The sequence below is a fragment of the Benincasa hispida genome, chromosome 7, assembly GCF_009727055.1.
Source record: "Benincasa hispida cultivar B227 chromosome 7, ASM972705v1, whole genome shotgun sequence".
NCBI classification, from domain to species: domain Eukaryota; kingdom Viridiplantae; phylum Streptophyta; class Magnoliopsida; order Cucurbitales; family Cucurbitaceae; genus Benincasa; species Benincasa hispida.
Window position 1 is genome coordinate 28,131,177 of NC_052355.1, and position 12,521 is coordinate 28,143,697.

Sequence of the window (12,521 nt, forward strand, 5' to 3'; positions counted from 1 at the left end):
AGGTCGCTGATGAAGGAGTGTCACGACCACACCGTGGGCAGGACATAATGGTTGGCAGAGGACTTATGCCCTCCTGAAACAAGGCTACTACTGGCCAAGCCTTCGAGATGATGTCATGCAATTTACCAAGACTTGCCTTGTCTGCCAACAAGACCAAGGTCGAAAGGGCGAAATTAGCGGGTCTGCTGAACCCCTACCTGTGCCCTCTAGACCATGGGAGAGCGTGTCTCTCGACTTCATCACCCATTTGCCCAAGGTGGGAGAGTTCGAATCGATCCTTGTTATCATCGACCGGTTCTCAAAATATACCACTTTCATCCCAATGCCGAAGATGTGCACAGCCGTGATGACTGCCCAGCTGTTCTTCAAACACATCGTGAAATTATGGGGCGTCCCGCGAGCATTGTTAGCGATCGGGATTCACTGGGACATTTTGGACAGAATTGTTCAAATATTGGGGTCAAACATGAATATCTCCTCTAGCTATCATCCCCAAACTGACGGCCAGACAGAACGCTTCAACAATATGCTCGAGGAATATTTGCGTCACTTTATCGACGCTAGGCAGAAGAACTGGGTCCAGTTGTTAGATGTGGCTCAGTTCAGCTTCAATAGCCAACAGAGTTCCGCGACCGGAAAACACCCTTCGAAGTGTGTGCGGTAGACAGCCACTCATGCCACACTTGGTGGACCACCCTAATGCAGGCAAAAGTCCTCAGACACATAACTTCACTAAAGAGTGGAGCAAAACCTCTGAGATAGCTCGCGCCTACCTGGAAAGAGCGTCAAGAAGGATGAAGAAGTGGGCTGATAAGAAGCGGAGGGCCTTCGAGTTTCAAGCTGGGGACAAGGTCCTAATCAAGCTACGACCGGAACAGTTTCGTTTCCGAGGCCAGAGAGACCAACGGCTAGTAAGGAAATATGAAGGTCCAGTGGAGGTAATTGAGAAGGTCGGAGAACCTCATATAAGGTTCAGTTACCTCATGGATGAAGATTCATCCTGTCATCCATGTGAGTATCCTAAAGTCCTATCATCCCGATCCGAGGATGAACAACGAAATATGCTAAGGCGCCCACCGGTCACGATGAAGAATTCCGTTGAGAAAGAAGTTGCACAAATCCTGAATAAACGTACGCCGATTGGAAGACCCAGGCGAGAATTGACAAAGTTCTTAGTGAAATGGAAGGATCTCCCCGACGAAGAGATCAGTTGAGAACGGGCCGAAGATTTGAAGAATGTAGCTCCAGCCATCGCAGATTTTGAACAAGGTCGGTTGACGGGGACGTCAACCAATTAAGTGGGGAGAATGTCACGGTCATGCTTGTCCAGGGCCTGTTGCCCATGGCCGCATGCCCGATCCAACCCCCTTCTAGCATACTTTTATATCATGTATTGATTTAGCTTAGTTAGCTTGCTTTCTTTAAATTTTCATTGTAAGTGACCACTCGCCCTTTTGCATATGCAAGGTGCCAGTTGCTTTTTGTTCAGAATGCACTATATGGGATAAGACTAATCATCACTTCTCCATACCCGGATTAGTACTCTATAAAGCTGTTGTTGTTGCTTATTGCTTTCTAGTCTACTACAATCTTTCTTTCTTTATTCACACTCACAAAAAACTGCTTACGAAAACCTTTTCTCCAAACTCGTTTTCTAAAACCGTTTTCCCTAAAACGGGGGTGGAGGTTGCGAGAGGCACTCGGTGTGCCACCGGCAGTCCGTATTCGAATTGGCTGACTTGTTCGTGAGCGGGAACAAGTGCCGCACAATCGCTAAGAGAAGCTCCCGAAAGAGCGATTGTGACACTAAGCATACCAGAATTTAAAATCATATTGTAATATCAGTGACGATAATCAGCACTGACCATGCTAGTTTAAAAAATTATTCTAGAAAATTTTGAAATTTGAAGGATTTACTCATAAAATTTAAAAGGTTAATAGGAGTATAGGCCTAACTATTTGTAAAAGATACTTATTCTGTATTTTATTATAGCCTGCTCAAGAAGTTTAAAGGGAAGGGGAAATAAGGTATTCCAACCCGAAGCCTCTTCCAGGAGTCCTGAAATTTCTTCTCGGTCTTACTCTTCCATTAGTAAAAAAGAGAATTTCGTTCAAGAAATGCATCCATCCATCTGTTCAATGCATTTCTCACAAAGACCTTTTCACTTTAGGACTTCCAGCAGGAAGCCTCAATCCACCATGTCAGAGGCATTCTCTAAGTTCATCTTAATCAACTAACCAACTCCTCCTATTTGATTGCGGCCTTTCCTTTACCTCATGTTTCAGGTGTCAAACCTATAAAAAGTCTTATTAGAATAAAGGATGTTTCATTACTAGAAACCATGGGATGAATTAGCTACTTTTGTTTTTCAGCTAAGACCACTTTGACACTGATCAGCCTGAAATCTTTTACTTGTCCGGTCAACTCCTTTTCTAGGATCAGACAAAAAAGGTAGTCTTTTTACAAAATTCTCGACATATCCTTCCGAAAGAGGCAGCTAATTTTCGTGAAGTGCATGGAAATTCTGGAGGCAAAAAGAGATAAGCTATGGATATTGATGTTACAACCCCTATTGAAGTGTTTTACGTTGTTTCATAAATAGTTTGATTGGGCATTATTGACCCACAGAGCTTAAGTTGGGGTGATTCTTTATTGAATCGTCTTTTGTACCCTAATCTTTGTTAGTAAATATTTTTTTATGGTTTCTTATCCAGGGAAGAAAAAAGGTACATGAGAACTAATGATGACTAGCATGAATTCACAAAAATCTAGAGACGAGTGCATCTTACAGTTTCTGAGGGGCAAGAAGCATACGCCACTGGAGATCCATCATGAGTCAGTACTTCTAACCCCTTCACCTGGAAAAAGATATAATAGTATCGAAATTCTTCAACTAAAAAAATGATAATGATATGCAATTCTTGTTGGAAAAGACTAATGAACTAGATCCATTTGTATTTTTATTTCAATTCTTAAGACAAGAAGAAAGTGTACTAAAATATTTTTTTTTCAATGCCCATTTCTTGTTTAAATTGGAAAAGGATAAATGATCTGGAAAACCAAGAACTATGTCTTTTCCATGATTTTACCGTAAAACTTTTCCTCAAAAAAAAAATAAAACATTGGTAAACCAACTGGATAATGTCAGTAGGATGAATCATATGCATGCATGTATACACACACATACATTTAAACAAATGTACGTGCACACGTGGGAAACAAATATCAGTTCCATCTTAAAAAGTTCCTAATGAGAAACTGCTCTTCCCCTCAAAGAATACCTCTTGTCCTTCAAAATTGGTTAGAACATAGTCCCTCAAATTGGCAGCCATCGCAACCTGAAATTTATTTTAATTACTTACAATACATCGGAACCGAAGGTAAACAATAATATACTGCAGAAGCTATATTGGATAAACTTGAACCTGACAACATTGATGATATGATGATGGCTTTGTACAATGGAAATGTTGAAATAATCAAAGTTATCTAAAGGTAGTTAATTAAAAAGCAGATTTCTCTTTTCAATTTTTTCTTAGCATTTTGTCGATTCTTTCTTTATTTTACTAGTAACTTGTAAACTGGTCTCTTTCTCAAAGAAGCCAGTATCCTTTACTTTTGTTTCAGCCCCTCGTGTTTATTTGAGAAGGAAAAATAATTGTTTTGGCAGATTTAGAAAACTAAATAAATCTCTTTTAATGTGTGTATATATATATATATATATATATATATATATATTAAAAAATAGTTTTTTTAATGCCTATATATAAAAATAATAATTTGAGAAGGAAAATAACCACAACATGATTCTAAGAGTTGACCACTTCCACTCGCGCAGAGATGTCAGATGACTAACCTCAATATGATCCTTTGACACAGCAAGCATAGATTCCGCAACTTTGTCTGTACCATGGTCATGATCATTAGGCTGCAAAATAAGAAAAATTGATATATTTGGATACAAGGGAAAAAACTGCAACAAAACGAAGTATAAATATTATTCTACAGCCAGGAAGAAAAAAATAAAAAAACACATTTAATTCAACATATGCATTATTTACCAAACAAATTTTTCAACCAAAATTATGGAATAAAAAATGTAATGTGAATAAAGAAGGAAAACCCTGACTTAATATTTCATCAACAATCCAAAGGAATTGAGCCCTTGGATGGCTCTTAGTCAGCAAGTATGGAATTGAGCCCAGGGATGGACTTCTGTAAAAAAAATCTTCTCAAGCTTTAAGAGTTCATGGACCTTCTTAAAAATAAGCATTGACTATTTCTTCCCCTCCAATGTTAGAAATGAAAAGGCAGTTCAGATCTTGGAAGATTTTTAGAGTGCAAGGATTCCCTTGACTTCTTCCGTTCCTGGTTTTTATGGTACTGCTCAGACTAAAAACACTTTGCTTGCAGACTATTGGGATGATTGCTGGGAATCTGAAAGTTGAAGTAAAGAAAGTTAAGAATGGGAGGCTGCTGAATTTGTGAGATGGATTTGTGCCTCTCAACATGCTGATAAGGGAGTTTGGACTCGAGATAACTTGGGAAAATCCCCCTGAAAAGGGCAAACCCATTCCGCAGCAATTACTGGCAATGGATTGTGCTCTTAATGGAGCTTTAACCATAGGCCATTGGATAAGGAAAATCTATACACAGATGAATGTTTACCTGTAGAACCTCACTTTGGAAAAAAATGAAGATCAATGACAAAAGTACAAAGGAAATTTCCTACTATTTAGGCATAAAAGTTATTTATTATGTGTAAAAATCATGCATAAAATGAAAACTATCTTTTCTCTATTATGCATTTACTACTGAGCTCTGGAAGGAAGTATTATCGAGTATATTTAATATTTAGTCAAAATTGTGTGTGTGTGAGTGCAATACATATAGCATAGACTTAGATTTGAACCAAAACTATGTCTTACAGCTAAAGCCTACTCATGCAATATTAATCAGAGCAATTTTCCTTCCTTGTGATATTTGATTGTGCACAGTGAGAAACTGTTGAGGTCAGATTATAGGACGCTTGGATCAAAGAAATTCTGAAATACCTCTAGCAATAGGCCAGTCACAAATCCTTGCTGAAGAGGATGCCCAAATGGAGATCCACCAAGTATTGCGTCTCGAACCCGGTCATTAAAACTGAAAAAAACATGATCAATTTTAAATCTCAAAATATTACAGTACAAAAGAAATGCATGCCAAGCTAATGGAGTAAGTCTCGTTTCCTAACTAGCAAGCATTTATAAATTGAGACAAAACAGCACAAACATCAAAATGAGGTGCATTTTTATTCATTCAATCAACCAAGAAAATTCACAAAGGCACAAGATCCAGAAGATAGTTAAGTTTCTCCATCTTTAAGATATCTTTGAATATGAAATGAGAAAATAAAGCTATCTTTTAGTTCTCGATACAATTTCCATCCAAGAGCAGACACTATTTAGTCCATCTCAAAGATTGTTTAACAGATATCAGATATGTGTGAAGTCCTAAGCCGCTTGCGGGTTTTCTTGTAAGTCGTTTTTCAGGTTTTTGTTGGATCCTTCCCCCTCTGTTGAGTCGGTCTTTGAGGTCTTATGGAGGATTAAGATTCCAAAGAAGGTTAAGTTCTTTGCTTGGTAGGTCCTGCTTGGTCGTGTGAATACTTTGGATAGAATTTCGAGAAAGATGTCTTCGTTAATGGGTCCTTTTTGTTGCATTCTATGTTGGAAAACGGAGGAAAGTCTGGATCACCTTTTTTAGGAATATCAGTTCCCGAGATCCATCTCGAATCGTTTTTTGCTGGAGTTTGATATCTCGATTGCTTATCAGAGAGGTGTTCGATTGACGATCAAAGAGTTTCCTTCTCCATCCACCTTTTTGAGAGAGGTTTCTTTGGTCTGCTAGGGTGTGTGCTTTATTGTGGGTTCTTTGGGGGAAAGGAACAATAGAGTGTTCAGGGGAGTGGAGAGGGACCATAGTGAGGTTTGGTCTTTGGTAAGATTTCATGTTTCTCTTATGGCTTCAGTTTCAAAAACCTTTTGTAATTACTCTATAGGCATTATTTCTCCTAGTTGGAAACCCTTTCTTTAGTGGGGTTTTTGTGGGTTTAGTTTTTTGTATGCCCTTGTATTCTTTCATTTTTTTCCTCAATGAAAGCAGTTGTTTTAATTTTTTGTTTAAAAAAAAAACAAATATCAAATATGCAATCAAATCCTTCCTTCTCTTAAGATATGACACTCAGATAGAGGATTACTCTTTTTGGTAAATCCAGCATCCAACAAATAAAAATACATGGCAGAGGAAAAACAATACCATATATTATGGATGTGATATTTAATTCAGAATTTTAATGAAACGTACATCCTTTTTTTATAGTTCAATAACATATAGGGTGGAAGGTATTTGAACCTCTAACCTCTTGATCAAGGGCATATGCCTTTGATGAAAGTAAAAGAAGAAGAAAGAAAGTAGCACACACTTGTTTATGTGGAAAACCCTAGAATAGGGTGAAAAAACCACGATACGACATACTTTTATTAATTCGATAATACTGAATACAGGAGAGGCTACTCATATAAATAATCTAGTAGGAAACCCTAGGACAAGGATAAATTACTAAAATGCCCTTAGGGCTAAACCCTCCTATTTTCAACACTCCCCCTCAAGTTGGGGCATAGATATCAATAAGACCCAACTTGCTAACACAAAAATCAAAGCTTTGTCTAAGTAATCCTTTTGTCAGGACATCTACAACTTGTTGACTGGAAGGAAGGTATAAAATACAGATGTTGCCACTGTCCAGTCTTTCTTTGATGAAGTGTCTATCAACTTCCACATGTTTTATCCTGCTAAACAGGGTTATTCGCCATGCTTATTGCTACTTTAATATCACAATAGAGTTTCATCGTGAGATCACTATCTTGATAGAGATCCGACAAGACTTTCTTCAACCATTTCTTTACATATTCCTAGACTCGTGGCCCTGTACTCTGCTTCGGCGCTGCTTCTGACAACCATTCCTTGTTTCTTACTCCTCCAAGTAATGAGATTACCCCATACAAAAATGTAGTACCTAGACGTTGATTTTCTGTCAACAACAAAACCTGCCAAATTAGAATCGGTGTACGCTTCAATGCACCGTTTGTCAGATTTCCTGAACATCAAACCCTTACCAGGAGTGGTTTTCAAATATCTCAGGATGCGTTCCACAACCTTCATATGTTCTTCATAAGGTGCTTGCATAAATTGACTAACTACACTGACTCCGTAGGTTATGTCCGGTCTAGTATGAGATAGGTAAATTAATTTCCAACAAGACGCTGATATCTTTCTTTATTGACTGGAACTTTGTTATCCAAATCACTAAGTTTAGCATTGATTCCACAGGAGTATCAACGGGCTTACATCCAATCATATCCGTCTCTTTAAGTAAGTCAAGCATGTATTTCTGTCGAGAAACTAAAATCCCCTCTTTTGATCGAGCTACTTCCATTCTGAGAAAATACCTCAATTTCCCAAGGTCTTTAATTTCGAACTCCTCAGCCATTTTCTCTTTGAGCCTGATAATTTCTATGGCATCATCACCAAATAGGACAATGTCATCCACATAAACAATGAGAACTGCAATCTTCCTTGATACTTACCTTTTTGTGAATAGAGTGTGATCTGAGTGCCTTTGATTGTCCCTTGAGACTTCATGAAGGTAGTGAATCTGTCGAACCAAGCTCTCGGAGATTGTTTCAATCCATACAGGAACTTCCTTAGTCTACAGAATTGGTGATTAAACTGATTCTCGAACCTAGGGGAGGACTCATGTAAACTTCGACTCATGTAAACTTCTTCTAACTCACCATTAAGAAAAGCATTTTTCACATCAAGTTGATGGAAAGACCAGTCTTTGTTCACAGCCACTGACAAAAGGACCCGGACGTTGTTTAGCTTTGCCACTGGAGAGAAAGTCTCTGAGTAGTCTATTCCGAAGGTCTGAGTAAAGCCTTTGGCAACCAACCTAGCCTTGTACATATCAATCGTTCCGTCAGACTTGTACTTTATGGTGAACACCCACTTGCATCCAACGTCTTGTGTCCTTTAGGAAGCGGGACCCAATCCCAAGTGTTGTTTTCTCAAGGGTTCCCATTTCCTCCATAACCACAGCTTTCCATTCAAGAATCTCCATTGCCCAATGTATACTCCTTGGTATCGTTACTGTATCTAGGCTCGTAGTAAGAGCCTTAAACTCGAGGGACAAATTACTGTAAGACAAGTAACTGTGCATAGGATACTTCGTGCAAGATCTAGTATCTTTCCTCAAGGCAATGAGAAGTCGAGGGAGGCATCATGACTTTTTATCTCATCTGACCCTTCAGCACATTTAGTATTCCGCTTAAGAGTTTCATTTTCTGAGGAATCTTTCACACATCCTTCCTTCCTTGTAATAGTGCCACTTTCTAGAGTTGTTTCCTCAAAACTGTTATTTCCAACTGCAACTCCATCGCATAAGGTGTCCTTGGTACAATTGTCGGTACTGTCAAAGATTTCTTCATTCTCACCCACATTACACATATCATTCTCAGAACAAACATCAATATCATTAGAGGTAGGGATACAAGTACCTGGAGCTGATGCTGGGTTTGACTTATGGACCGGAACCAGAAAAGCAACAGGTGGCACTATTTCCTTCCTAAGATTCTTCCTATAGTATGTTATCCACGGAAATTGTTTGGTAGGGAGGACAGTCTCAAGTTCAGGTGGTAAATATAATGAAATTGGTGATGTAGACCAATTAGTCTCTTCACTAAAACTCTCCCCCTATAGATGACTAATGGGAAAGAAGGGCTAATCCTCGAGAACATCAAAATGAAATACTTTCGTGAAGATGGGTGGTAACATTTATACCCACGTTGATGGAGGAGATACCCAACAAAAACACATTTCTGAGCACGGGGGTTAAATTTGGTGCGATTAGGACCATGGGTATGGACAAAAGCAACACACCCAAACACCCAGAGAGGGACATTAGAAATAAGGCAGGTGGTTTGGTACAACTTTTTGAAACATTCAAGAGGGGTGTGAAATTTTAGGATATGGGAAAACATGGGATTAATCAGATGGGCTACAGTTAGGACAATATCCCCCCATAAGTAGGACGGAAAAGAGGTAGACAACATGAGGGAATGAGCAACTTCAACCAGGTGGCGATTTTTCCATTCAGCCACCCCATTTTGTTGAGGAGTGTATGCACAGGAACTTTGATGAACAATTCCCTTAGATGCTAAAAATTCCTGAAAAGGATTGTTGAAGAACTCATACCCGTTATCACTCCGAAGGATGGCAATTTTCGTGTTGAACTGGGTTTCCACAGTGGTATAAAACTGTTGGAACACCGATGATACCTCTGACTTATAAGTAAGGAGGAAGACCCAGGTAAGCTGGTGTAATCATCAATAAAAGTCACGAACCAGCATTTGCCAGTAGAGGTGGTGATGGGTGAAGGACCCCAAACATCATTATGGATAAGAGTGAAAGGTTTGGACGGCTTGTAAGGCCAAGAGTAAAACGAGACACGATGTTGTTTAGCCGGAATACACACATCACAAGTCAAAGAAGGGGCATCAACATTATGAAGCAAATGAGGAAATAAATATTTCATATACTGAAAACTTGGATGCCCAAGGCGAAAGTGCCATAACATGTAGTCTTTTTCCGAAGTAGAATAACAAGAAGAAATCAAACTAGTCCTATCACAATTACTAGAAGAAGCATCTGCATTAAGAAAATAGAGCCCCCATCTTGTTGGGCAGTGTCAATCGTCGTCTCCGAGCTCAGGTCCTAAAATAACACAGTATTAGGTGAGAAAACGACTTGATAACCCAAATCTCTCGTAATCTTACTAATAGACAATAAGTTATAAGAAATTTTTGGAACATGTAATACGTCCTATAAAGTTAAACCCTCAAATAGGAAGAGATGCCCCTTCCCTGCAACCGGAGCAAAGGACCCATTTGCAATCCTAATTCTTTCATTACCAGCACTTGGACAATACGAAATAAATTGGTCAGATGAGCCGATTAAGTGATCTGTAGCTCCCAAATCTAGAATTCACGGCTTGTTAACCTTTACACTAATAAGACCAAAAGATTGAATTGTACCTGACTAGGCAATAACACTGACACCAACAACACCAGAATCATTCTGATTATTCACCTGAGTTTGGAGCTGAGAACCACCATTTGTTGACTCACTTACAAGAGCTCACTCAGAACTTGACTTATCATGTGATTGACGTTGTCTACCATTTGGTGGTCTACCATGCAACTTCCAACACTAATCTTTGGTATGTCAAGGCTTCTTACAATGTTCACACACTGGAGGAGGCTTACTATTTTGTTTGTCACTATCGGGTCCAGATGACTTGACGTTAAACGCAGCGGAATCTGTTGGAGAGATCAAAAGATTATTAATGGCACTGGATCTATCTTCCTCAAGACGAACCTCAAAACAGACTTCCATGAGAGAGGGTATTGGTCATTGTCCTAATATCCGACTACGTACTGCATCGAATTTAGTATTCACGCCTGCAAGAAAATCATAAACCCGATCTGTTTCCTCAATTTTTGAGTACTATACCCCACCACAGGGACAATCCCAGACAACCTCACGACAGGTCCATCTCCTGCCAGAGTAGAGACAGCTTGTTGAAATACGATGTCACATCCATCGTTCCCTGTTTATATTCATGGACTTGTTTACGTAAAGTGTAAAGCCGAGAGGCATTTTGTCTCTTGGAATATAACTTATGAACTGCATCCCATATATCCCGAGCAGTCGCAGCATACAGCAGGGGTTTGCCTATTTGGGGTTCCATGCTATTCACCAACACAGATCAGAGTAACGAGTCCTCTCCCTTCCAGATACGTTTTTGAGGATCACCAGGCCTAGGTTTCGGTATCTCATCCGTTAAATACCTGAATTTATGAAGTCCCTCAAGGGCCATCTTGATAGATTGAGACCACGAGAAATAGTTCTGACCATTCAATTTCTCTCCAATAATAAAACCTATAGAATTTCCCATTAATCCAGACAATAAATTTGTTGTGGGTAAAGCATGGAAAGAAGTTACCAGATTTTCTGAATACATTGGTAAGTTGGAAGAGAGATCTGAGTGGACCAAAATTGATTGGATATTTGTGGTTGTCCCCAGGGATGCCCCGATTGTTGCTATCTGTTGTTGAAGTTGGGTGAATTATTGCTAGACCTCTGTTGGGGATAGATTTGTGGGGCCTGTAGTGCCTTGAGCCCCTGAAACAAAGTGCATATTGTCGGTGGTGGTAGGCTAGACAGGTTGCTGTCCGAGATAGTACAACGACGACTCCCCAACTTCAAACCCACTCACCATCGGGACAAATTGTTGGTTGAAGCTGCTGGTTGAAAACGGCTGGGAATCGAACTCGGCTAGAACTGCAGGCTGGAGAGGAATCGGCGTGCTAGGTGTCACGGTCATGCTTGTCCAGGGCCTGTTGCCCATGGCCGCATGCCCGATCCGACCGGACCACCCTTGTGCAGGCAAAAGTCCTCAGGACACATAACTTCACTAAAAGAGTGGAGCAAAACCTCTGAGATAGCTCGCGCCTACTTAGAAAGAGCATCAAGAAGATGAAAAAGTGGGCTGATAAGAAGTGAAGGGCCCTCGAGTTTCAAGCGGGGACAAGGTCTGATCAAGATACGACCGGAACAGTTCGTTTCCGAGGCCAGAGAGACCAACGGCTAGTAAGGAAATATGAAGGTCCAGTGGAGATAATTGAGAAGGTCGGGAGAACCTCATATAAGGTTCAGTTACCCTCATGGGAATAAGATTCATCCTTCATCCATGTGAGTATTCCTGAAGCCCTATCATCCCGATCCCGAGGATTAAAGAAACAAATGCTAAGGCGCCCACCAGTCACGATGAAGAGTTCTGCTGAGAAAGAAGTTGCACAAAATCCTGGATAAACGTACGCGCCGTATTGGAAGACCCAGACGAGAACTGACAGAGTTCTTAGTGAAATGGAAGGATCTCCCAGACGAAGAGATCAGTGGGAGCGGGCCGAAGATTTGAAGAATCGCAGCTCCAGCCATCGCAGGAATTTTGAACAAGGTCAGTTGACGGGACGTCAACCAATTAAGTGGGGAGAATGTAACGGTCATGCTTGTCCAGGGCCTGTTGCCCATGGCCGCATGCCCGATCCGACCCCCTCCTAGCATACTTTCATATCTTGATATTGTATTAGCTTAGTTAGCTTGCTTTCTTTACATTTCATTGTAAGTGACCACTCGCCCTTTTGCATATGCAAGGGCGCCAGTCGCTTTTTGTTCAGAATGCACTATATAGGGATAAGACTAACCATCACTTCCTCATACCCGGAGTAGTACTCTATAAAGCTGTTGTTGTTGCTTATTGCTTTCTAGTCTATCTACAATCTTTCTTTCTTTATTCACACTCACAAAACTTCTTACGAAAACCTTTTCTCTAAACCGTTCTCTAAAAACCGTTTTC

The 12,521-nt window shown here is 40.1% G+C and overlaps 1 protein-coding gene across 5 annotated transcripts in view; it reads right to left on the minus strand.

Moving 5' to 3' along the window:
* Positions 1-12,521, minus strand: part of LOC120081496 (pullulanase 1, chloroplastic) — a 38,611-nt gene that overhangs the window by 9,821 nt on the left and 16,269 nt on the right. For all 5 annotated transcript variants that reach the window (XR_005482861.1, XR_005482862.1, XR_005482863.1 and 2 more), the window contains exons 17-20: positions 5,056-5,146; positions 3,858-3,929; positions 3,283-3,339; positions 2,791-2,859 (exon numbers count right to left, since the gene is read on the minus strand). Coding sequence is in view for 2 of the 5 variants with exons in the window: in XM_039036442.1 (XP_038892370.1) it covers positions 2,791-2,859; positions 3,283-3,339; positions 3,858-3,929; positions 5,056-5,146 (289 nt within the window). In the remaining 3 variants the exon portion in view is untranslated. The remainder of the gene's footprint in view (positions 1-2,790; positions 2,860-3,282; positions 3,340-3,857; positions 3,930-5,055; positions 5,147-12,521) is intronic.